This window comes from Takifugu rubripes, chromosome 17 (assembly GCF_901000725.2).
Source record: "Takifugu rubripes chromosome 17, fTakRub1.2, whole genome shotgun sequence".
NCBI classification, from domain to species: Eukaryota; Metazoa; Chordata; class Actinopteri; order Tetraodontiformes; family Tetraodontidae; genus Takifugu; species Takifugu rubripes.
This window is the reverse complement of record NC_042301.1, coordinates 7,977,848-8,002,626: the sequence shown is the minus strand read 5'-3', so window position 1 is coordinate 8,002,626 and position 24,779 is coordinate 7,977,848. Positions and strand designations below refer to the sequence as shown.

General features: G+C 45.1%; 1 protein-coding gene across 1 annotated transcript; it reads right to left on the bottom strand.

Moving 5' to 3' along the window:
* Nucleotides 1–948: 948 nt before the first annotated feature.
* hap1 (huntingtin associated protein 1) lies at nucleotides 949–24,779 on the bottom strand. The gene is made up of 16 exons (XM_029850358.1): nucleotides 24,508–24,779; nucleotides 22,052–22,215; nucleotides 21,100–21,288; nucleotides 11,460–11,536; nucleotides 11,273–11,389; nucleotides 11,068–11,162; nucleotides 9,196–9,304; nucleotides 8,996–9,074; nucleotides 8,781–8,911; nucleotides 8,627–8,701; nucleotides 7,756–7,967; nucleotides 6,434–6,655; nucleotides 5,982–6,313; nucleotides 4,797–4,985; nucleotides 4,505–4,607; nucleotides 949–1,525 (listed from the first exon to the last, which is right to left on the bottom strand). Exons 1-16 carry the CDS (start codon nucleotides 24,762–24,764, stop codon nucleotides 1,129–1,131), a joined length of 2,748 nt encoding a protein of 915 aa, XP_029706218.1. The 5' UTR covers nucleotides 24,765–24,779; the 3' UTR covers nucleotides 949–1,128.

Here is a 24,779-nt window from a genome sequence, read left to right as displayed (position 1 = left end):
AGGGATCACTGTATATGTAAATGTTTCTCAGAGCAGCAGCTAACAGAAAGTCAAGTGTTACCTGTGTGTGACACATCCAGGTGATTCTTTTTGCTCAATGACAATGAAATGTTTCAAAACAAAATGACAAACCAGTATAAAAATGGATTTTTCCTAGTTTGGGGTTCCTAGTTCCTAGTTTTTAGTGTATAGAAGTTCACTCTGGTAATCAGGTTATGGTCCAAAGGTTAGCATGTAGCTCATAGCTGGGGAGAAGGAAGTCTGGGCTTCTGTTCTTAGGCGGCTGCCCCGCGACCCGACCCCGGATAAGTGGTGGTGGGTGGATGGGTGGATGGATGGATGGATGGATGGATGGATGGATGGATGGGTGGATGGATGGATGGGTTGGTGGGTGGATGGGTGGATGGATGGATGGATGGATGGGTGGGTGGGTGGGTGAATGGATGGATGGGTGGGTGGGTGGATGAATGGGTGGGTGGATGGGTGGGTGGATGGATGGATGGATGGATGGGTGGGTGGGTGGATGAATGGGTGGGTGGATGGGTGGGTGGATGGATGGATGGATGGATGGATGGGTGGGTGGGTGGGTGGATGAATGGATGGATGGGTGGGTGGGTGGATGAATGGGTGGGTGGATGGGTGGGTGGATGGATGGATGGATGGATGGGTGGGTGGGTGGATGAATGGGTGGATGGATGGATGGATGGGTGGATGGATGGGTGGGTGGATGGATGGATGGATGGATGGATGGATGGGTGGGTGGGTGGATGAATGGGTGGATGGATGGATGGATGGGTGGATGGATGGGTGGGTGGATGGATGGATGGATGGGTGGGTGGATGGGTGGGTGGATGGATGGATGGATGGGTGGGTGGATGGGTGGGTGGGTGGGTGGATGGGTGGATGGGTGGATGGATGGATGGGTGAGCATGTATTTGCACCTCTTTCTCACACACAAACAGAGCCACTGTCAACAAGGACTAACCCTAACCCTGTCAACAAGGACTAACCCTAACCCTGTCAACAAGGACTAACCCTAACCCTGTCAACAAGGACTAACCCTAACCCTGTCAACAAGGACTAACCCTGTCAACAAGGACTAACCCTAACCAACTTCAAAAGTGGCTCTCACAGTTTCTGATCAATTGTCCTAACCTCAGCAGGTTTCTGTTTCTGGTGCTCTGCATCACTGTGGCCTGACATTCCCCGTGCAGCCACCCTGTGCAGCCCCAAACTTTGTAGTTTTTCCACCAAGTTCAAACTGAACAGGTTCTGTGTTTCTTCTGTGTCTGCAGACACGCGTCTGGCATCGTGTCTCTTTTTGGAGCTCGAAGCATCTGTCCTTTGGTTGGAGTTGAGGTTATATTGGGGATGAGGAGATGCTGAGATGCCACATTCCTGCAGCAGCTGCAAAAGTCCCAGTGATGAAGGGGTGAAATATGGACCCATGTGTTGTTGGTGGGAGGGTAAGGAAGCACTCAGGAGCTGACAGTTCCAATAAGGTGGCAGGCTGTAAGAGCGAAGGCTGTCAAGAACGGAAAAAAGAAAAGTTATCAGTGCAGAAATAATGGCAACAGACGTCTGTGTAGATTCTCGTTCATCCAGGTCAGAGTTACCCAAGCTAAGATTTCTGTGTCAACTGGACTGTTTCAAGAGAAAAAAAACTGTCCAGTCGACACAGAAATCTTTCCTTGGATAAGGACATGCTGTTAATGGAGGCTTCATCTTTTCTGCCAGTTAAAGGAAGACTAGCTAGTGGATTTAAAACAGGTTAAACTGGTTTGCAAAAAGCTTAGAAGATAGATGGATTATATGACAAGCCAAAAATATGAACAAACAAATTATATCCAGTGTTCTGTCATGGAGTGTCACCTATAAGGAGCATAATGCAGGGTTAGGGTTAGAGGGTTAGGGTTAGGGTTAGGGGGTTAGGGTTAGGGGGTTAGGGTTAGAGGGTTAGAGGGTTAGGGGGTTAGGGTTAGAGCAGGGGTCGGCAACCCAAAATGTTGGAAGAGCCATATTGGACCAAAAAAACAAGAAACAAATCTGTCTGGAGCCGCAAAAAATTAAACGCCTTATATAGGGCTTATAATAAAGGCAACACATGCTATAAGTGTCTATATTAGCTGTATTACCTACTTTCCAAATGCTGAGTGGGCTACAAATACATAAAGAGCATTCATGATGAAATGTTTATTTTCCCTGCAGCATCCTGGAGAGAATGACGCACCACGTGGCTTTAAGTTTAACTTCCATTATAATGAGATGTTGAAATTAAATATTTATTATACACATTTATACAGCATTGGAAACTTTAAGAATGTTTGTCACGTTTTTCCTCCTACAGAAATTATATTAAAACAATTTCCATTTTCATATTTTTGGGAAAAGCTGCAGGGAGCCACTAGGGCGGCGCCAAAGAGCCGCATGCGGCTCCAGAGCCGCGGGTTGCCGACCCCTGGGTTAGAGGGTTAGGGTTAGGGGGTTAGGGTTAGAGGGTTAGGGTTAGGGGGTTAGGGGTTAGGGTTAGAGTGTTAGGGTTAGAGGGTTAGGGGGTTAGGGTTAGGGTTAGGGTTAGAGGGTTAGGGTTAGGGTTAGAGGGTTAGGGGGTTAGGGGTTAGGGTTAGAGGGTTAGGGTTAGAGGGTTAGGGTTAGGGGGTTAGGGTTAGGGGTTAGGGTTAGAGGGTTAGGGTTAGAGGGTTAGGGGGTTAGGGTTAGGGTTAGGGTTAGAGGGTTAGGGTTAGAGGGTTAGGGTTAGGGTTAGAGGGTTAGGGTTAGGGGGTTAGGGTTAGGGTTAGAGTGTTAGGGTTAGAGGGTTAGGGGGTTAGGGTTAGGGTTAGAGGGTTAGGGTTAGAGGGTTAGGGGGTTAGGGTTAGAGGGTTAGGGTTAGGGGGTTAGGGTTAGGGGGTTAGGGTTAGGGGGTTAGGGGGTTAGGGGTTAGGGTTAGAGGGTTAGGGTTAGAGGGTTAGGGGGGTTAGGGTTAGAGGGTTAGGGTTAGAGGGTTAGGGTTAGGGGGTTAGGGTTAGAGGGTTAGGGTTAGAGGGTTAGGGTTAGAGGGTTAGGGTTAGGGGTTAGGGTTAGGGGGTTAAGATTAGGGTTAGGGTTAGAGGGTTAGGGGGGTTAGGGTTAGGAAAGCCCCTGCTCCTGACAATATACTGGTCATTTGTGTGTGGGGGAACTATTTGATGGAGTGCAGTCATGGGTCAAGAGGAGAGGAGGGGGCTCAGCACACATCCTTGGGGGGCTATCTAACCCTAGCTGGACCCTAGCTGACTGGCAGGCCTCAGGCAGCTAGCCCCGCCCTCTATCACATGCACTTTTTACAGAGGGACTATCAAAAACATCCTGAGCTCCTGCACACCCCACACTTCCAAGTGATTTTGGTTGGACAGGTACCGAGCCAAGTTATCAACCATTCTAAAATGTAAATGAGACTCATTCAACAACCTTTGTCACATATCCAAATCATTTCTACTACTGCCAATGAAAAAACAAACAAACTGGTTTCTCAAATCATTAGATTAATTAGTTCATTTGAGCACCTACATTCTGTATATAATAACATGTCATACTTTGACTGCAAAAGTTCTTTTAGATTTGGTGAAACAAAATCAACAGCCCTTACCCTTACAAAAACGTCTCAGGTTTATTAAAAAAAAAACCTAACCCTAACCCTCTAACCCTGACTCTAACCCCTAACCCTAACCCTTGCAAAAACGTCTCAGGTTTATTAAAAAAACCCTAACCCTAACCATTAACCCCTGACCCTAACCCTTAACCCTAACTCCTAAGCCTCTAACTCTGACTCTAACCCCTAACCCTAACCCAAAACCCTGACCCTCTAACGCTAACCCTAACCCTAAACCCTAATCCCTAACCCTAACCCTAAACCCTAACCCCTAAACCCTAACCCTAATCCCTAACCCTTAACCCTCTAACGCTAATCCTAACCCTAAACCCTAAACCCTGACCCTCTAACGTTAACCCTAACCCTAAACCCTAACCCCCTAACCCTTAACCTTAACCCTTAACCCCTAACCCTAACCCTTAACCCTCTAACCCCTAACCCTCTAACGCTAACCCTAACCCTAATCCCTAACCCTTAACCCTCTAACGCTAACCCTAACCCCCTAACCCCTAACCCTAAACCCTAAACCCTAACCTTAACCCTAACCCCTAACCCCTAACCCTAAACCCTAACCCTTAACCCTCTAACGCTAACCCTAACCCCCTATCCCTTAACCCCTAACCCTAACCCCTAACCCCTAACCCCTAACCCTAACCCTAAACCCTAACCTTAACCCTCTAACGCTAACCCTAACCCCCTATCCCTTAACCCTAACCCTTAACCCTCTAACCCTAACCTTCACGACTTTAATATACTGTAGTGCTGCAAAATTCGGATTATTTTTGACACAAAACAATGTAAACATCTTATTAGAATTATTGTACTGAATTGTAATGAACACTCAATTGTACATGTATGCAGCGGGAATATTCTTACCTAGTGGAGAAAGAGGGAATGAGGGGGGAGGGTCGGTGGACATGGCAGGTGGTAATTGTATGTGTGGGGGAGGTCTGAGGGAGGTTGAAGCCAGATGAGGAGACTGAGGTCATGAAGCAAAAAAAATGACTGTTAAACTCCTGAAAAGTTCTGCTCAAGAAACTACACAAACATGACAAAGGAAGGTAAAGCAGGAAAAAGGGAGTGAGTGTTACATATAACTAGGAAGTGAAGGGGGGGCTAATCAGTCCAGAAGGTGAGCCTGTACACTTAGTATTGATGCTTGTCCTACCCAGCCCATGCACTTCAGAGAGATTGGACAGGTCCGGTTCATCCTCCTCCAAGTCGTTTAGGCTGTAAACGTGCTGAATATCGACCTCGAGCTCCCTGAAGTCTTTAGTGAGGACACCTGGACGTGGATGTAAGATGCCCCCCAGATTTGGTTTTGCCAACTGCTGCCACTGGTGCAGTGTCACTGAACCTGACAATCAAGAATAAGAGGGAAACTGTCAGATCTTGCACTAACATTTAATAGACGACTTGTCAAAGTTGTGAAGATTTCCAACTATATAAATGTGTAACACAATGTCATCCGTCTTCCAACTAGCTTCCTACGGCCAAGAGTCAATTTTCCAGCTCATTGCAGGGACAATATATATATATACACAGGCAACCTACACACCTACAGTGAACTTGTAGTGTAGCTAGTTTATAGTGTAGCTAGTTTATAGTGTAGCTAGTTACCATCAGTTCCACACTATAGAGTGCACCTGACTATGAGCCGCAAATGTCAAAACATTAAGAATAAATACACAGATAACGGTGGGTTAGGGTTAGGGTTAGAGCCATAGGAGGCCACTTTGCAACTTGAGATCTTTGTGGTCCACAGAAAGATTATTGTAATGTTTAATTACTAAACATGACCGTAACACAGCAGTAAAACGACATTACAGTAACATAACAATCAGTAACAAACATAACGAGCCTACTAGCAGTTCAACTTTAGCCTTTAACTTTAAGGCTGCATCGTCAGCATTTCTGAGGACATGAAGCACAAAAAGACAGTTAAAAACAAATTAAACCAGCGTCTTCCTTCCTCATACAGTAGCTGTGAAACCAGTCTGTCTTGCTCTCGCTTTGCGACTGTCAAAAATCTATCAAAAATCTATAAATAAGCTCCATCGCTCTATAAGCCGCAGGGCTCAAAGCGTGTGTGTGTGTGTGGGGGGGGGGCTGCGGCTTCTAGTGCGGAGTTTACAGTAACCCCAAATGCACGTTTTTAGGAGGAAGTCAGAGTACCCAGAGAGAATCCACATAGAGACGGGGAGAAGATGCAAAAGCCTCTTGTCCTCAGGGAAATTCAAACCCAGAAGGGGAGGTGACAGTGGTGTTCCCACATTATGCTACATGCTTATATCTGTATAAAGGGATAACTCCCAAAAACCAGGCTGCTGCATTACAAAGTTAATGTTTTTACCCTCCAGCGGTTTCACAATTTGTAGACGGTCCGGCAGGTAGGACCTGGATCCTCCGGAAGAATCACAGGAGTGTGGAGGACTGCCGTTGGAGTAGTTGGTTCCTGTTGATGGTGCTGGGCTGGAGACCAGGCTGTCATTTGGTGTTAGCAAACCACTGGAACACTCAGCTTCATCACACTTTGATGCCAAGGCGTGGAGCTTTCGCTCACGCTCCACATCAAAGAAGGGGCGTTCAGATGAGTGGTTCTGTTGACGGGCTGACAGACTGCGTAAGGCTGCTTCCAGATCATGACCTCCCGGTGTTCCTGGCTGGCCCAGACGCTTCGCTCCACTATGGCAAACACAGCACAACATATGTAGCATATGTGACATGAATTATATCACAATTTGATTATTACACCCAAAGTACTTCTGTTTGGTGTGTTTACAGTCTTGATGCATTAAGACACACCCATTGTCTTCTTTCTGAGTGTTGCTGCAGCTGGGCTTGTCCTCCAGTCTCTGGCTGCTGTTATCTAAGCTACCATAGTAGCTGGTTTTGGGGGTGCTGGTACAACTGGAGTGAGTGGACAGTGGGCTTGAGCCGGGAAGCCCCGGGGAGTGACAGAGGGACCGCTGCCTCACAGCCTTATTCACCACCTTAACAGTTTCAAATACACGCCATGGATGGTTCCTGTTGGAAAAATATACATAGATAAAAAGGGGAACATTTACACTCAGTCCACAATTTAATTGATTCTCTTACTCAAATTTTCCATCCAGAATCAATAAAGCAGCACCCTTTTCTGTTAGGCGTTACCGAGTGTTTCCCTCTCCCCCTCCCTGTCTGTTTCTGGTCTGTGCTTCCCTGTCCATTTATTTCCAGGCTGGGCTGCTTCCAGACTCTCCCCCTTCTACATACACCTGGAACTCATCTCCAGCCAATCAGCCCCACCTGCCTTCCATTTTAAAAGCCTGGTCCACATCTCATTCTTCACCAATTCAGTGGTGCAGCCTGGCTCCTGCAGATTTAAAGCCAAGTTTGTTTCATGTTTCCTGCTTCCAGCGCTGAACTGATTGTTAGGGTTAGATCCCTATCCCGCAGATAGGGTTAGGGTTAGATCCCTTTTCTGTAGACACCGGCCTTTTCTATAGACACCTGCCTTTTCTATAGACACCGGCCTTTTCTATAGACACCGGCCTTTTCTATAGACACCGGCCTTTTCTATAGTAAACAAGAGCTCTCTCTTCTGCTCAGTTCAATTACATTCATTTTATCACCCTGGCATTGTGAAGTTCTTAGATTAATTCACTAAAAGCCCAACTCAGATCCAACTTTGCCTTGTTTGTTACACGTTTTCACATCCTGTAAAGTTAATATGTAGTTTCAAAGTATTTTACTGCTTCAGAGCAGTTAAGAGCAAGGGCCAGAGTGGGGAAGATGACAGGAAGATGACAGGAAGTACAACCAGCTGCTGTCTCCAACCTTTACATGGTCACATTGAGCCTGATATTATTGAATGGATAAAATAAAGTTCTGTTCATGATTTGATGCTCTTTTATTGAAAAACCCAAAAAGACAGAAAGAAAACACCAATGGAGACTCAGACTCATCACCTAGTGCGCTCACTATGATACACTCATATTTTCCTCACTACTGTATTTAACGCTGCTCACTGCTCATTAGTGTAATTAGGCTGCTTTTCCTCTTAATAGATGTCTATCGTCGTTTAAGCATCAAAATATTGACAAATTTCACCTCAAAACATGTGAGGAAACAGGTATGAAACTGACCTGTACTCCGAGGGAGCAGGATTGTCCAAGCCTTTGCGAAAGGTTCCTTCTATCTCAGCTGCCAGTGAGTCCATGGGGAGAACGGAGGTGAGGGCAGTGTACCGCTGCACGGTGCTGTTCGGTAAGCTCTTATTACGCAGGTTCTTAATGTCCTGGTGGGCCTCGTGGAGCATGTCCTCACACTCTGAGTATTTGTCCTGCAGGTCCTTGAGCTGCAGAAAGGGGGGAGACATTGATCACTAAAGCCATACATTTCTAACCCTAACCCTAGAATAGGAAACTAAATAAAAAGCACCCATACAAACACATTATTGCACCAAACAAACTTAAAATTGCAAAGTGGACCCATAAAATGGCCAAAGAATAAAAGTAAATTTTAAGATGTGATTTAAGAGTAGATGGGGTTGGGGGACATTTTTGTTTCTAATGGCAGCTTTTTCTAGAGTTTAGATGCTGCTACAGAAAAAGCTGGATCAAAACAAGGAAGAGCTGCTCAGTTGACCTCAGAGATTGGGAGGGAGTGCAGACATAAGGAGGTCACAAATGTACTGTGGGACTGCGACGTTTATTGTGTTAAAAACAATAAAACTTTAAAATGAATTCAAATTGGAAAGAGCCAGTGAAGCCAAGGGAGGATCGGGGGGGTGCAGCTGTGTTTCTGTGCAGCACTAAAACGAGAGCACTTAACTCTGTGGTCATTCTCATGGATTTACCAGCGTAAAGCTCACAGGAAAACACTGGTTTCAAAACAAATCGTCTGACACCTGCGGCTGATGTCCCACTGGCTGAATAAATGAGTCTCCCTCATTCATTTGGAAGAAACACATAAATACTTAAGGTCAATTATGCAACTTGTGTCACAGCATCTTGCCTCTAATGTCAGATTTAAATTGCCCTCACGGGAAGAATTCAGGCTTTGGTTCAAATCCTCATTCTCACGTGTGAGCTGAAGAAACAGAGAGAAGAAGTCAAAGTCGATGACTGTGTAGAATGTTGTTTGTCTGTCCTTTGGGTGCTCCTCTTACCACTTTGCAACGGGCCTGGAGGTCAACAATTTGAGCGAGCAGAGAACTGATCTCCTCCTGTTGTCGGAGAGAGTCTTCCACTTTTTTGGCCAGCTCCTCTGACAGGTTGACCACCTGCTTATTCAAGGAGGCTAAAACACAAATCTCCAGTAAAGCCACCTTGAGCTACTCCTGAGTTTATTTCCTGCTACAGGGAAGTGATGTGGATGACTTACAAAGTTCCTCCACACACACCATCATCAGCTCCTGTTCTTGCTCTTCATACTGAGTTGTTTCTGTTGTGAGCTCGCTGGCCTGAAGGTCAGAATATCAGCGTGTTACAATTCTTGACAGAGAATATTGAACAGCAAATGCATTAGTTAGTCATTGTATCTTGACATTTCCCCACAACATTGTGTTGCCTCTTGTTTCATACCTCTAACCGGAGTTTACGGTTCTCATCTTCTAAACCCTTCAGCTTCTGTTGCAGAAAGTCATAGTGGATGAAGCTGCTCAGAGAGCTGCATGATTCATTTCGTTTTATTCTACATCAAAAAAGAAATAAATATTGGCACGTACATCGACAGTATATACATGAGTACATAAATAAAGAACTCCCTCTATTCAACCGCCATCAGACCACTGGACAGTTGGCAGGACTCCCAACCACGGACTACCTCTCAATAGATTTGCACATAAACGTATAGAAACATGAATAATAAGCTGCAACACTGAGACTATAGAATGTCCCACATATATGTTTTATTAGTAGATTTCTATCAAAACTAGAAAGCAATAATTCTGCTGCTCTTCTTCATCCCAGAACTGCTGTACAAGCTAATAAGGATGTTGACTAGTTATAACATGGAAAACCTGGAAAACGAGGCACGTCTAGACCACCAATCAGACTTTCAAAGGAGAAAACGGCTGCGGAGAAAATTACGCTACAGATTCTTACATGATACAGAAACAAATTACTGCCTTGATCCAACACAACTAAAGTGCATCTCTTTATCTGAGTGAGAGAGCAGATTAACACTGTTTCCGCCCTTAATCAGATTTAAACTAGACATCACATGTGGACATGCTGCGAAACACCTCCTCGGGTGTACCACACTGGAAAAAGCCTCTTTTGGTCACACTCTGCTCCAGCCCATGGACTCAGTACCTTTCCACTGCCCTGCTCACCCCACACCCTCTGATCACACACCTGCTCTCAGTCACTGATCACACACCTGCCCTCACTCATCAATCAGCTCACCTACCAGTATATATTCTCCAGCCTCACACTCACTCGGTGCCAGATGGTCTCTGCTATGCATGACCTTCCAGTGTTTACCTGCCTGTTTTCCCGGAATCGACCCTGCCTGTTTACGACCTGCCTGTTCTGCCTAACCCCCGGTAAATTAACCCTGTCTTCTGTTTTGACCACGAGCTCAGCCAGTCTCCCTCTGGACTGTTTGCCTGATTCTGCCTGCCTCCCGGTTACTGACCTTTTGCCTGCCTCGACCAAGTCCACTGCCCCACCCTGGAACTGTTCTTTGTTCGCCAGATTACAGTTAATAAACCTGTTAACTGATCATCAGTTCTTTGCCTGTTGTGTACTGCACTTGGGTCCATACCATACCCGTCACACTTTTAGTGTGCATGTTATGTGCACAATAAGTAACACGTGCATAACCCTAACCCTAACCCTAACCCTAAAGCTGCATAATTACCCACTGCAGCATAATTGTTGTTTGAATCACCAAACTGTCACCTGACTCCAGTTCTTTATTATGTGGTAGCTGAACCGGAACGGTGACGGTATCAAGCTGCAGAACAAACACGTCTTGCCACCTCTTGCTCAGGAGGGCATGTTCACGTCTTTGATTCCATTTTCTTCATTACATGTAAACTGGGCGTCTGGGCTCATGTTTGGCACGGGGGCCCCACTGGAAACAGAGTGATCGCTGCACACTGCTGTGCAATATTAGACGGGCAGTGAGCGCCTTTAGGTGCAAGGCAAAGGTAACAACACCTGTAGGCATCTCACACATCCTCGCCATCATTGTCAGAGCTAATCAAAAGTTTTTGCAGTTTTTCTGGAGTCTTATACAGCTTACCATTGCAATCTACTGGGTGAAAGCTTGAAGATCTTGTCCCCATTTAGCAAGGGGTATCCCTGGTTAAGACTGAGGCTCGACCCCCCCCCCCCCCCCCACTGTGTTTGTCACAAATACCAACAGGTGCACATGTACTTTGACTGAACAAAAGGATTTAACTGTACCACTGCTTAATCTGCCTTCAGTTAATATATTTAACTCACGGAGAATGGGACTCAGCATTCTCAAGCTCCTCAGTGCTGGCATAGAACTGAAGAAGGTCATCTCTCATTGACAGCTCGTGGCGAAGTTGGGCAATCTAGCACAGAAAGGAAGACCATGAACTTGGGTTTATCACAATATGCAGGCAGTTAACTAGTAGTATCATGGAAATGTTGATTATCCACCAATCTTTGCAACAAGTTTTACCTCTTCTTTTGAAGTTTCCAACTGTTCATCCAACATTTCATTCCGTGTCGTTAGTTCTTGATTCTGCTTCAGAAGGGACTGGCCGATGCGTGCGGCCAACTCAAGATCTCGCTCCTTCTGTGGTGACACACAGGTGCATGCAGCAACATCTGACATGAATGCCACAATTGCACCACCTACTTCTTACCTCTTCCAGCAGGTGGGTGACAGCCTTGATGTCATGATACGTCTTGGTGACTTGGTCAACTCTCTCTGAACACAGCACTGACAAGAGGGACGGAGACACAGACATTTAGCTTCACATTTCACAAACAAAGCACAGCAATCTATAGGCAGAAGAGACAATGGCAGAGCTCTTTTTTGCTCTAAGTCTGCAGTATTGACTTCTAAAACTAGAAATTATAAAAAAGAAAGACAGCAATTCTTCTTCCGTCCATGAAACTTTATGCTGTTAGTGTGTTTTGAGTGTGGCGTCTCTGAATGACAGACTTAAATAGATCTTGGTCAGCCAGATGCTGATCCTCTTAGCCTAATGCTAATAAGGCTGCTATAAAGATCCCTAACCCTAACCCTCCCAGACACAAATATAGCTCAACCAGAGAGACAACCAGGGCTGAACGGTGACAGCTTTTCATACTGGCAGGACACGTACAGCGTGAAGAGGCTACTGACTGACTGCTGACTACTGACTACTGACTGCTGACTACTGACTGCTGACTACTGACTGCTGACTACTGACTACTAGCTACTGACTGCTGACTACTGACTGCTGACTACTGACTGCTGACTACTGACTGCTGACTACTGACTACTAGCTACTGACTGCTGACTACTGACTGCTGACTACTGACTACTGACTGCTGACTACTGACTGCTGACTGCTGACTGCTGACTACTGACTGCTGACTACTGACTGCTGACTGCTGACTACTGACTACTAGCTACTGACTGCTGACTACTGACTACTGACTACTGACTGCTGACTGCTGACTGCTGACTGCTAGCTGCTGACTACTAGCTGCTGACTGCTGACTGCTGACTACTGGCTGCTGACTGCTGACTGCTGACTACTGACTGCTAGCTGCTGACTACTAGCTGCTGACTGCTGACTGCTGACTACTGGCTGCTGACTGCTGACTGCTGACTGCTGACTGCTAGCTGCTGACTACTGGCTGCTGACTGCTGACTACTGGCTGCTGACTACTGGCTGCTGACTACTGGCTGCTGACTGCTGACTACTGGCTGCTGACTACTGGCTGCTGACTGCTGACTACTGGCTGCTGACTACTAGCTGCTGACTGCTGACTGCTGACTGCTGACTACTGGCTGCTGACTGCTGACTACTAGCTGCTGACTACTGGCTGCTGACTACTAGCTGCTCACTACTAGCTGCTGACTGCTGACTGCTGGCTGCTGACTACTGACTGCTGACTACTAGCTGCTCACTACTAGCTGCTGACTGCTGACTGCTGGCTGCTGACTACTGACTACTGACTGCTGACTGCTGACTACTAGCTGCTGACTACTGGCTGCTGACTACTAGCTGCTCACTACTAGCTGCTGACTGCTGACTGCTGGCTGCTGACTACTGACTACTGACTGCTGACTGCTGACTACTAGCTGCTGACTACTGGCTGCTGACTACTAGCTGCTCACTACTAGCTGCTGACTGCTGACTGCTGGCTGCTGACTACTGACTACTGACTACTGACTGCTGACTGCTGACTACTGGCTGCTGACTACTAGCTGCTGACTACTAGCTGCTGACTGCTGGCTGCTGACTACTAGCTGCTGACTACTAGCTGCTGACTGCTGACTGCTGGCTGCTGACTACTGACTACTGACTACTGGCTGCTGACTACTAGCTGCTCACTACTAGCTGCTGACTGCTGACTGCTGGCTGCTGGCTGCTGACTGCTGACTACTGACTACTGACTGCTGACTGCTGACTACTGACTGCTAGCTGCTGACTACTAGCTGCTGACTGCTAGCTGCTGACTACTAGCTGCTGACTGCTAGCTGCTGACTGCTAGCTGCTGACTGCTAGCTGCTGACTGCTAGCTGCTGACTACTAGCTGCTGACTACTAGCTGCTGACTGCTAGCTGCTGACTACTAGCTGCTGACTGCTAGCTGCTGACTGCTAGCTGCTGACTACTAGCTGCTGACTGCTGACTGCTGACTGCTGACTGCTGGCTGCTGACTGCTGGCTGCTGACTGCTGGCTGCTGACTACTGGCTGCTGACTGCTGACTACTAGCTGCTGACTACTAGCTGCTGACTGCTGACTACTGGCTGCTGACTACTAGCTGCTGACTGCTGACTACTGGCTGCTGACTACTAGCTGCTGACTGCTGACTACTGGCTGCTGACTACTAGCTGCTGACTGCTGACTGCTGACTGCTGACTGCTAGCTGCTGACTGCTGACTACTAGCTGCTGACTACTAGCTGCTGACTGCTGACTACTGGCTGCTGACTACTAGCTGCTGACTGCTGACTACTGGCTGCTGACTACTAGCTGCTGACTGCTGACTACTGGCTGCTGACTACTAGCTGCTGACTGCTGACTGCTGACTGCTGACTGCTAGCTGCTGACTGCTGACTACTAGCTGCTGACTGCTGGCTGCTGGCTGCTGACTGCTGACTACTAGCTGCTGACTGCTGGCTGCTGGCTGCTGACTGCTGACTACTAGCTGCTGACTGCTGACTGCTGGCTGCTGACTGCTGACTGCTGGCTGCTGGCTGCTGACTGCTGACTACTAGCTGCTGACTGCTGACTGCTGACTGCTGACTGCTGGCTGCTGGCTGCTGACTGCTGACTGCTGACTGCTAGCTGCTGGCTGCTGGCTGCTGACTGCTGGCTGCTGGCTGCTGACTGCTGACTGCTGACTGCTAGCTGCTGACTACTAGCTGCTGACTGCTGACTGCTGGCTGCTGGCTGCTGACTGCTGACTGCTGACTGCTGACTGCTAGCTGCTGGCTGCTGACTGCTGACTGCTGACTGCTAGCTGCTGACTACTAGCTGCTGACTGCTGACTGCTGGCTGCTGGCTGCTGACTGCTGACTGCTGGCTGCTGACCGCTAACAACTCGGTTTATGTTCACTTCAGTTTCTATAAAGGTAAAGAAGGTCATTAAATTATTACCTGGGTTTAGTCTGACCTGGAATTCATATAATTCTTAATGGAAGCCTTTAATGAACAAACCCAAAACATACATTAAATTCAAATGATGTCACTTATTCCCAGGGGGCAATTTAATAGCACACTAAGTGGGATCAAAGAGGGAAACATTACCCTGACAGCACAGCTAAATCCTTAAAGCATAAAGAAATCAGTAAATCCTTAAAGCAGTGCATTATAGCCCAGAGCTCCACATAACTCTTATGTATATATGCTTATAATGCTTATAATATGTATATATTATATTATGTATATATTATATATATGCTTATAATATATGCTGTATATATGCTTATAACATTCTAATCTATCTGTATTTATTTTTTTCTGTCTCTTTACTCTGCATTAGCTGCTACTATAATTCAATTTCCCCACGGGGATGAATAAAGTCCATCTTAATCTTAATCTTAATCTTAACTCAGAGAGCAATAGTTAGCAGTGGATGGTTGGGAATTGGGGGTTAGGGTGAGTGTGGGGGGCAGCCAGTGAGAGATGAATCTGTCCGTACGTTTACATGACACACAGATAATCAATATTCTCAATCAGACTTATACTAGACTATGTGTGTGTGTGTGTGTTCGTGTGTGTGTGTTCGTGTGTGTGTGTTCGTGTGTGTGTGTGTGTGTGTGTGTGTGTGTGTGTGTGTGTGTTCCACAACCGTCAGTGAAGACATCACCCAGAAAGAGGGTGAGATGGACCCTACCACACAATTTCTAATTTCAGCCAAGGTTAGCCTAATAACTGGTGCATTTGCTCATATCCTATTACAATTCAAGAGGAGTGCATCACTTGTTCAATGCACAAATATCCTGTCCAGAAAACGCCAACATCGAGATCAGATCAGATGGTTTTTGCATGTATAGTTGAATACTTCAGTTAGAACCAGAAACAGCCTGTTCTATTTTCTCCTGACCTGCTCGGCAGACTTCTGAGCTAATCACTGTGCCAGCTTGAGCTTTTAGGATTTTGGCTGGGTTAAATCCAAACAGGTAAACCTTGAATGGACAGTCTAATACCTATAGAAGAACCTTTCAGAGTTAGCTGTAGCTTATGATGGCTGGTATAGTGAGGCTAACCCTAACCCTAAACCCTGAATGGACAGTCTAATACCTATAGAAGAACCTTTCAGAGTTAGCTATAGCTTATGATGGCTGGTATAGTGAGGCTAACCCTAACCCTAAACCCTGAATGGACAGTCTAATACCTATAGAAGAACCTTTCAGAGTTAGCTGTAGCTTATGATGGCTGGTATAGTGAGGCTAACCCTAACCCTAAACCCTGAATGGACAGTCTAATACCTATAGAAGAACCTTTCAGAGTTAGCTATAGCTTATGATGGCTGGTATAGTGAGGCTAACCCTAACCCTAAACCCTGAATGGACAGTCTAATACCTATAGAAGAACCTTTCAGAGTTAGCTATAGCTTATGATGGCTGGTATAGTGAGGCTAACAGACAAGATTCACATTGACTGATTTGCCAGTTTTTCTATTACAAGAATGACAGAAGCTCAAATTTGACTGTAACAGCATGTGTTTACAAAAATATGTCGTGTAACAGCACAGTTCCTGTTGTGGTGTTTGTGAGAGCAGCTCATAATTCTGTGGACTGGGTTAGGGTTAGTTAGGGTTAGGGTTAGGGTTAGAGGGTTAGGGTGGGTGAGGGTTAGGGTTAGGGTGGGTTAGGGGGTTAGGGTTAGTTAGGGTTAGAGGGTTAGGGTTAGTTAGGGTTAGGGTGGGTTAGGGTTCGAGGGTTAGGGTTAGTTAGGGTTAGGGTTAGTTAGGGTTAGGGTTAGAGGGTTAGGGTGGGTTAGGGTTAGAGGGTTAGAGGGTTAGGGTTAGTTAGGGTTAGGGTGGGTTAGGGTTGGAGGGTTAGGGTTAGTTAATACCCATGTAGTAACTTCCTGAAGACATTGTCTTCAGAAAGTTGAAAAATGCTTTGGGGGTATATTTAGATGATTTCCATTCAATAAAATGATAAATACAAAGGAAATCATACGATGTTTAGTTGCTCTCTCAAAAACAAGGTCAAAGTGACCTTCACAAAGAGAAAAGAAATATCCGCTATATATTTGTGATCAAGGTTAGGTATCACGCACTTCCTCACTCACCCTGTGACACCTCTCGGCAAAGACTTTCCTTATTTTTATTATTATTTATATTGCTGATGTGGCATGCCCTCTCCTCCACAAGGATTTCCTCAACAAAGCTGGATGTGGTTCTCTCCTCTTCCTCCTCCTCTGTTTCAGAGGAGCTCCATACTTCCATAACAGCAAAACTGTCCTCCACCTCTCCTCCGTCCATCAGTTCTGCCGTGCTTCTGATCCTGCTCTGCTGTGTTACACCACTTGTCTGTGTGGCATCCTTCTGCTGGCCGGTGTGTGTGTGCAGGAGAACAGTATCCACAAGTCAACACAAATCGGTGCGTACACCTGTGTTTATGCTAGCAGGACAGAGAAGCCAGTTGGTGTTAATATAATCCCTGCTAATCCCTCAGTCTATTGGCCATCTGCCATCATGTGGGCCTCCATTCACCTGGCCGCGTTCTACTACCATCTGTACTGTACTATCTGAAATGCAAGCTGTAACTTCTGATGCACATCTTTTTTTATCCATATAAAAAAAAAATCAAAACAGATCCTGCCTATCACTGATAAAATGTTTCAGGAAGGAGATGCTTATGAAATATGAAGGAATGCTGCAATTAGCCAGAGCACCCCTTTGAAACTGTCAGAGTTGGTAGGTTCCATCCATTCCACCTGTAGATCAGGTTACATCACACTGACTCACGCAAGCATAGCATAGCATAGCATAGCATAGCATAGCATAGCATAGCATAGCATAGCATAGCATAGCATGGCATAGCATAGCATGGCATGGCATGGCATAGCATAGCATAGCATAGCATAGCATAGCATAGCATAGCATAGCATAGCATAGCATGCCAGCCCGGCCTGGTATATGCAATACAGTAGATGGATTTTACGTGTGGTTTTATTCAATACAAAGGAAAATAAGAATCACTGTATTAACTAAAGGTGAGGGTCTATCTCTGTTTTTGTAAAAATCACTGAAATGTACTAAATGTTTGCTATAATTAACTTTAATAATTCACTTTTTTGTATAGTAAATCAGACTGTGGCAATCTTTGGCCTTGAAGTTGCAGCTCTGGACACAATCAAATAAGAACCCCTTATTTTCCAGAATCTCTGTTAAAATAAGAAGCATATTTACAACAGTGATTTACAAGAATGTTGTATAAAAAACTGAAATCATGCTAGTTGATAATGATTTGGTATATTAAAATCATAACAACTGATAAATGTGAGTACCTTCTGAATGTGCTGTATTTGCCAAGTCATGACTGAAATGTGTCCAAACAACAAAATAGGCCAAGAGAACAAGAATAGGCTACATTCTGTTCATTCTGGGTTTGACAGTTGCAGAAGCACCACATGCTTGGCCAGAAGTTGTTTGTATCTGGACAAGGCAAGCATGAGACTCTATGGTGGAGGTTACCATCTTGTTTTCAATGCCAAATTTAATGCCAATGAAGACCTGAAACCTCAAACTTAGAAAGATGAATCAAACCCCAACAAATGGAACAGACAAGGGTAGACTGAGGTAGAACATTAAAAATAAAAATAACTGTGGCATCGGTTAGGGTTAGGGTTAGGGTTAGCAATCAGCTGATCTCTTCCAGTGCCTTGAGCATGAAGTGTGTACGACGTCTAACCCAAGAGTTTAACGAAGAACAGAGCCTCTGATTGTCCTTTCACTTTGACTGTGACGTGGCCATGATAGTAGCATCCTACTCAACTTTGTGTCCTTTACCAACACCATCATGGCTACCTGGCTGGCTGTTGGGACATAGCCGGATAGTGACTGTAAAGTCGGGTGACGACAGGTTAAGCAGCTTAGTGACGTCTGATATTGGTCACTTAAATCTGAGTGTGTACAAACGTCGGATAAACTACACTTCCCAAAGCTTATTCCGGAAACTCACATCCAAGCTCAGTTCCAGAAAAAATCTCCCTGTCTACCAACACAAAATCATGAACTAATTAGTTTATTTTTTGAGAACTAAATCAAATAGTCTGTGAAATGGTTCGACTCAGTGTCAACAGAGAGGGAGCCACTGCAGTGTTAGGGTTAGCCTAACCCCTAACCCCTAACCCTAACCCTAACCCTAACCCCTAACTCTAACCCTAACCCTAACCCTAACCCCTAACCCCTAACCCCTAACTCTAACCCCTAACTCTAACCCTAACCCTAACCCTAACCCCTAACTCTAACCCCTAACTCTAACCCTAACCCTAACCCTAAATCAAATAGTCTGTGAAATGGTTCGACTCAGTGTCAACAGAGAGGGAGCCACTGCAGTGTTAGGGTTAGCCTAACCCCTAACCCCTAACCCTAACCCTAACCCCTAACTCTAACCCTAACCCTAACCCTAACCCTAACCCCTAACTCTAACCCCTAACCCTAACCCCTAACCCCTAACTCTAACCCCTAACCCTAACCCCTAACTCTAACCCTAACCCCTAACCCTCTAACCCTAACCCTAACCCTAACCCCTAACTCTAACCCTAACCCCTAACCCCTAACTCTAACCCCTAACCCTAACCCTAACCCCAACCCCTAACCCTAACCCTAACCCTCTCCCTAACCCTAACCCAACCCCAACCCCAACCCCTAACCCTAACCCCAACCCTCTCCCTAACCCTAACCCCTACACCCCCCTAACCCCAACCCCTACCTTCCCCCCAACCCTAACCCTAACCCCAACCCTTGCCCCAACCCCAAGGTCAATCCTAACCACATACCTACTTGCCATTCCACCAAAGTCTTCTCTGACTGGGCGATCCAACTCTCTCCCCTATCCTGTCCGGAACTTCTCGAGCCCTGGCTAATAGCTTCCCCCCCCGGGGGGGGCCCTCACCCTCCGCACTCCCCTGCTTTCCCGATCAGTAGGCCAGTGCAAAAAATTTTTTATCCCAAACCCTGAACCCTAACCCTAACCCAACCCTAACCATGCCCGTGCCACTTATCGTTAGTTCACAGTCCAAATTTGGACTTTAAAACTCACTGGGGACTTGCGGTGAGACCCAAAAGACAGACCGCCCGAGGAAACTGTTTGGGTGGAGGGACCCCTGGCGGGCTCATCTGGTCTTGAACCGGCTTCGCCCGCTTGGCAGCCGAGTGATATCCGGCTGAGCTAATCATCTTGGCTTTGTACTACAAGGGTAAGGGTTAGGGTTAGGGCAGGACACGTACAGCGTGAAGAGGCTACTAACCCCAACCCTAACCCTAACCCTAACTCTAACCCTAACCCAACCCTAACCCTAACCCTAACCCTAACCCAACCCTAACCCTAACCCTAACCCTAACCCAACCCTAACCCTAACCCTAACTCTAACCCTAACCCAAAACCCCTAACCCCTAACTCTAACCCTAACCCCTAACTCTAACCCCTAACCCAAAACCCCTAACTCTAACTCTAACTCTAACCCTAACCCCTAACCCTAACCCCTAACCCTAACCCAAAACCCCTAACTCTAACCCTAACCCCTAACCCTAATCTTTAACCCTAACCCCTAACCCCTAACTCTAACCCTAACCCTAACCCCTAACCCTAATCTTTAACCCTAACCCCTAACCCCTAACTCTAACCCTAACCCTAACCCCTAACCCTAATCTTTAACCCTAACCCCTAACCCTAACCCTAACCTAGACAGACGTGAAGAAAGTGAAAAATCCGGCTAAATCGTTTTATATTCCTTTTCCAAGCAGTTAACAAGCCCGACACCAGAGGGTCTTTGCCAGCAATTAAATCTTAAGGTCACAGTCTGCTCCACCAGTCAGGAACATCACCTGTCACCTGTCTGCCATCAGCCCGATCTCACACACCTGTAAAGCCCAGACTGACAAACACATCCTGCCAGAGTGTTCATGTCTCATGCTTTACTTTCCAGCATTTATTCCCGAGTTCCCCATTTTTAACCCTTCCTGTTCCTGCTGCTAAATTAGCACAGCTTCAGCCTGCCCCTGCTCTGTCCTCGTCTGCCTGGTACCCCTCCTTGAGACCATTTCTTCAGTATTGATTCTTATTCAAGTTCAATAAAGCTTTCTATCACCTTCACCTCTGCTATTTGTGTTCTGCAACTGGTCCAGTTTCAACCTGTTACACGTATCAAATATACAGTAAAGCTTTATAGCCTAAAGTATTGTGAGGAGTCAGCGTGTCTCTTATTAGGTTTGCTGTCACACCTCCATCGACAAAGGCAGACTGGAGCTCTTTGGAGTCGGTACACACAGATCACAGGAATCCATTAAGGTCTTTTAGAGTCAACTGAACTGTTGAAAGTAACTGGGAGACGTTTCACATGTTAAATGTTATCTTAAAAGTTATAGCAAAAGGCAGTCTACTGATAGCTCCTCTCTAAATGGGAAGCAGGGTTGAGTGCATGTTAACTGGTGTGCACAAAGCCTTTAACTGTATTATAGCATCGTATAATAAACACTTCAGATTAATGACCGTGCTGTTTGTTGTTGACATACTGCTTTTCACTTAACATCCGGACAGCCCAAAACTATAAAAAGAGAATTGGGAGTGATTTTGGACCTGGTGTGTATAAAACAGAACTCACAGAAGTACTTGAGAGTCTCCTCGATCTGATCGTATGTGAGTCCAAGAGAAACTTCTGGTGGCAGCAGCGTCGTGTGCAACCAGTCGTCATTGTCATAGCCAAACACACAGTCTGCTCGGAGGGTGTAGTTGGGCTGACCCTCTGACAGGAGGCTCACGATCTCCAATTCAGGCAGATCTGAACAAAGGTCTGAGACAGAGAGGTGAGCTAATGAGAGAAGATTGATATCAAATCATATCACACACTGCCCTCTGCTGGTAAACCTAAACACTTACATTACTATAGTCTCTTTACCAGGGGTGCTCATTACGTCGATAGCAGCGTGACATTTAAAAATATCAGCCTATCATTCATCCCGTTACTTGATTGACATACAGGGCAGCCAATCAGAAGCGCTAAACTATTCAGCCAATTACCTCTGATTTTAAGCCACCGCTAAAGCTGATGGTCATCAAAATGACTGAGGGAGCGGGACCAAGTAAGAAGACAAAAACAGATCACTTTCATATCGGCCAGTGCAAACATCTACTTTCTACATGAAGATGATGAAGTCCAAAAAGCGTTGACTGATGAACATCTGGAGGTGTGGGTGAGGCTGTCAGCAGCTACGGTCCCTGTGCCTCCCTGGCTGGTTCAGTTCAGTGCACGTCAGCAAAGTAAACTTAGGTAATTACAAAAAAATGTTAATAGTTAATTATTATGTGTGTTTTGCCATATTGGCTCATTCAGTTAAGCAAGGTACATCAACTGTACATACAAATAATCCTAAATACATTTGAAAATAATTAGATGTGGGTGGGTAGATCACTTTAACTTGGTCATTTTGTAAGTAGCTCGCATGCTGAAAAAGTGTGAGCACCCCTGCTCTATACTATACTATACATTACTATAGTACCACTGCCCGTCCCAATAAATTAAATACATAATATATAAAGTTGTCTGAGTTTATCACCTGTTATAGTTGACACATCACAAGAGTGTTGTTGCCCCGGGTCACTGTAATTCCTATGTGACAAAAGATGAGGCTCAGGGACCAAATCCAGAGCCCCTGGTATCCCCCACTGCCCCTCATGGAGGGAGGAGGTTGGCTGGGAGTCCAGGAGGACCTGTGGGGGCCAGATGGGAGGAGAAAAGGAAAAAGGACAAAGTTGAGACCGCTTGACAGCAGCAGGACAGTTTAGGAGGAAGACAGAAGGCTGGACTGGCTGCTCCTCTGAGCTTGAGCCGCCCAGTGGGTCATGTTGGGTCATGTTGGTGCAACATGAGAGGCAGACGATTTAATACCTACATAAAGTCAACAGAAAAAGAGAAGAAAGCAGAACAAAATCTAATGTACTACTATGATAAAACAGTATTTAGAATAAACTAAAATGACTGATGTTTACTGTTTAACATACTTTTCTCATTTTCATTTCAACTCAAGTTCATTACACAAAAAGTGAACATGCAGATAGAACCATAACATGATGATGCAGAATATCAAAGGGTATTTTCATATGATTCACTTTGAATTAAAGGTTGCATAAAATACAGCAGTATGAGTTAAAATCTAATATATCTGTTATCGAAGTTCACACCCAGGTACTTCTACTACTAAAACAGGCTAACCAGAGGGTAAAGGGCCAAATTAGCAGATGGGCACCCACTGACCTTTGTACTCTTCTCTTCTCTATCCATATTATCAAATTATTATTATTATCAAATCTCTGTCTCCTGTCTCACTGGTAAAGTGGACCCCATATTATAAAAAAAACATATTTCATGCTAGTGTTTTTCATATTGCATCCACACAAGGAAATTATGCATAAACTCAGTATGGAAAAAAATGTCAATTAAAAAAAAAAATTAAACTAAACTGTCTGTTTTTTCCGATTTAACACTCCAGAGAGGAAAAACTATTTTTAGTTTGAGTAATCAGCCACCTTATAGATTCAAATTATAAAGACAATGTCAATAACCAACAATCTTACCTCAACTTGAAATAATGTAATTCTGGTTGTAAATTTTTCGGTTGCTTCCCAAAGCATTTATTTCATTCTATTAGTGTAAAGTAATATTAAAAGTGAAACGGCTGCAGTGCGTCTTTGACCTTGGACACAACTGCATCAGGACTGTGGCCAAACTGTTCCAGAAGGGTGTGACTCCGACTCCTTAGGAGACTTTCTGTACAGTTAGTGAGTTCTACAGACTGAGCAGAGGCTCACAGCAGTAAAAGCATGACCCATGTGGGGAGAAAACATCCATATCACAGAATATTCATTCATTTTCATCTAAGCCGGATAACTACATTTGACCAAAAACAATGTTACAACTGTGGGAAATCTACTCCCCCAAGAAAAGAAAAACTATATTATCAAATATGAACATTATGAATATTTAAGTCAGACATCCACTTCCTCAATTCACTCTGATCATGCTGCACCAACTCATTTACAATGTTGATTTAACACAAGTATTTAGTAATATATTAACAGTTATGGCTCCTATATACAGACATATTTATTAGCTATTGCTAGTAATTGGCCATAAATGTAGCGGTAAGAGAGTCACACAGCTGAAACTTGGTTGACCCTGTGGATTAGGCATAGTTACATAGTTACTGACTACTGTCAGCTTAAACATGAGAGATGAGTAATAGGTCAAGAGGCAAAGTTACATTTGTTGTTGAATGTCTGTTAAAATTTCTGGACAAAACAGTCACGTTACATTCTGATCATTTCAAGTGGGACAGAGGTTCAACTACAATATAATTCCCTCCTCTAGGCCTGTTAAATCATTTATACGTAGTAAATGATTGTTGTCTTTTCATCAGTTTCCTCCACATTTCAAAGTCCCCTTTTAGACCAACAACTCTAACCTTAAATAAGTGCAAATACCCCAAATGTGTGAGGCTTAATGTGATTAATGTGAACTGGAAAATGACCAGTGTCACGTTTGTGTAAAACAAACTGAGGATAAGAAATATTTGGTTTTCTTTCATAATAATTTTCCTATGTATGCAGAAAATTCTTAATCTTATTACATTAGTCCAGAGGAGACTAACTTAACCAAAAGATTACCACTCCACTAATGAATTAGCCCTGTTTCTGATCATAGGAAATACACCAAACAACAGAAACATGGGACGCCAATTCAACAAATTTGCTGCTGGAGGACAGGGACGAGCCTCAGGCCACAGTAGAAACAGGGCTCTGATTCACTTACCTGAATCTAAAATGATCAACAGACTGGCAGAAAAAATCTCTTGTATATTCAGATTTGCATCATAATGTGATACAGTGAGTCTAAATCACTTTTGTCACATCGTTGTCACATAGGAACTAGCAGGAGCTGAACTGTATGCTAACTGCTAATAAGAGTACAAATTCCTAAAAGTCAGGTCCAACACACCAAATCTGAGAGACTTACTGAGCTGCTGGTCTGATTAGTCGTAATGTTACCGTCTCCTTTCCAGTTCCAGCTTTAATGCACCGTGTTCCTGTTCCTGTTCCTCTGAACGACTGGCTTCTGCACCGCTCTGAGTGTGTCGTGGAGGAGGCAGAAATGCCAGGAAGCAACAGTGAGGCGGGGCAGAAAGTGGGGCAGAAAGGGCATGTGAGAGAGGCGGGGTGAGTGCTTATGGTCAGGGTCAGGGTCGTGGTCGTGGTCACGATTTTTAACATCATTTCTATTTGAAATCC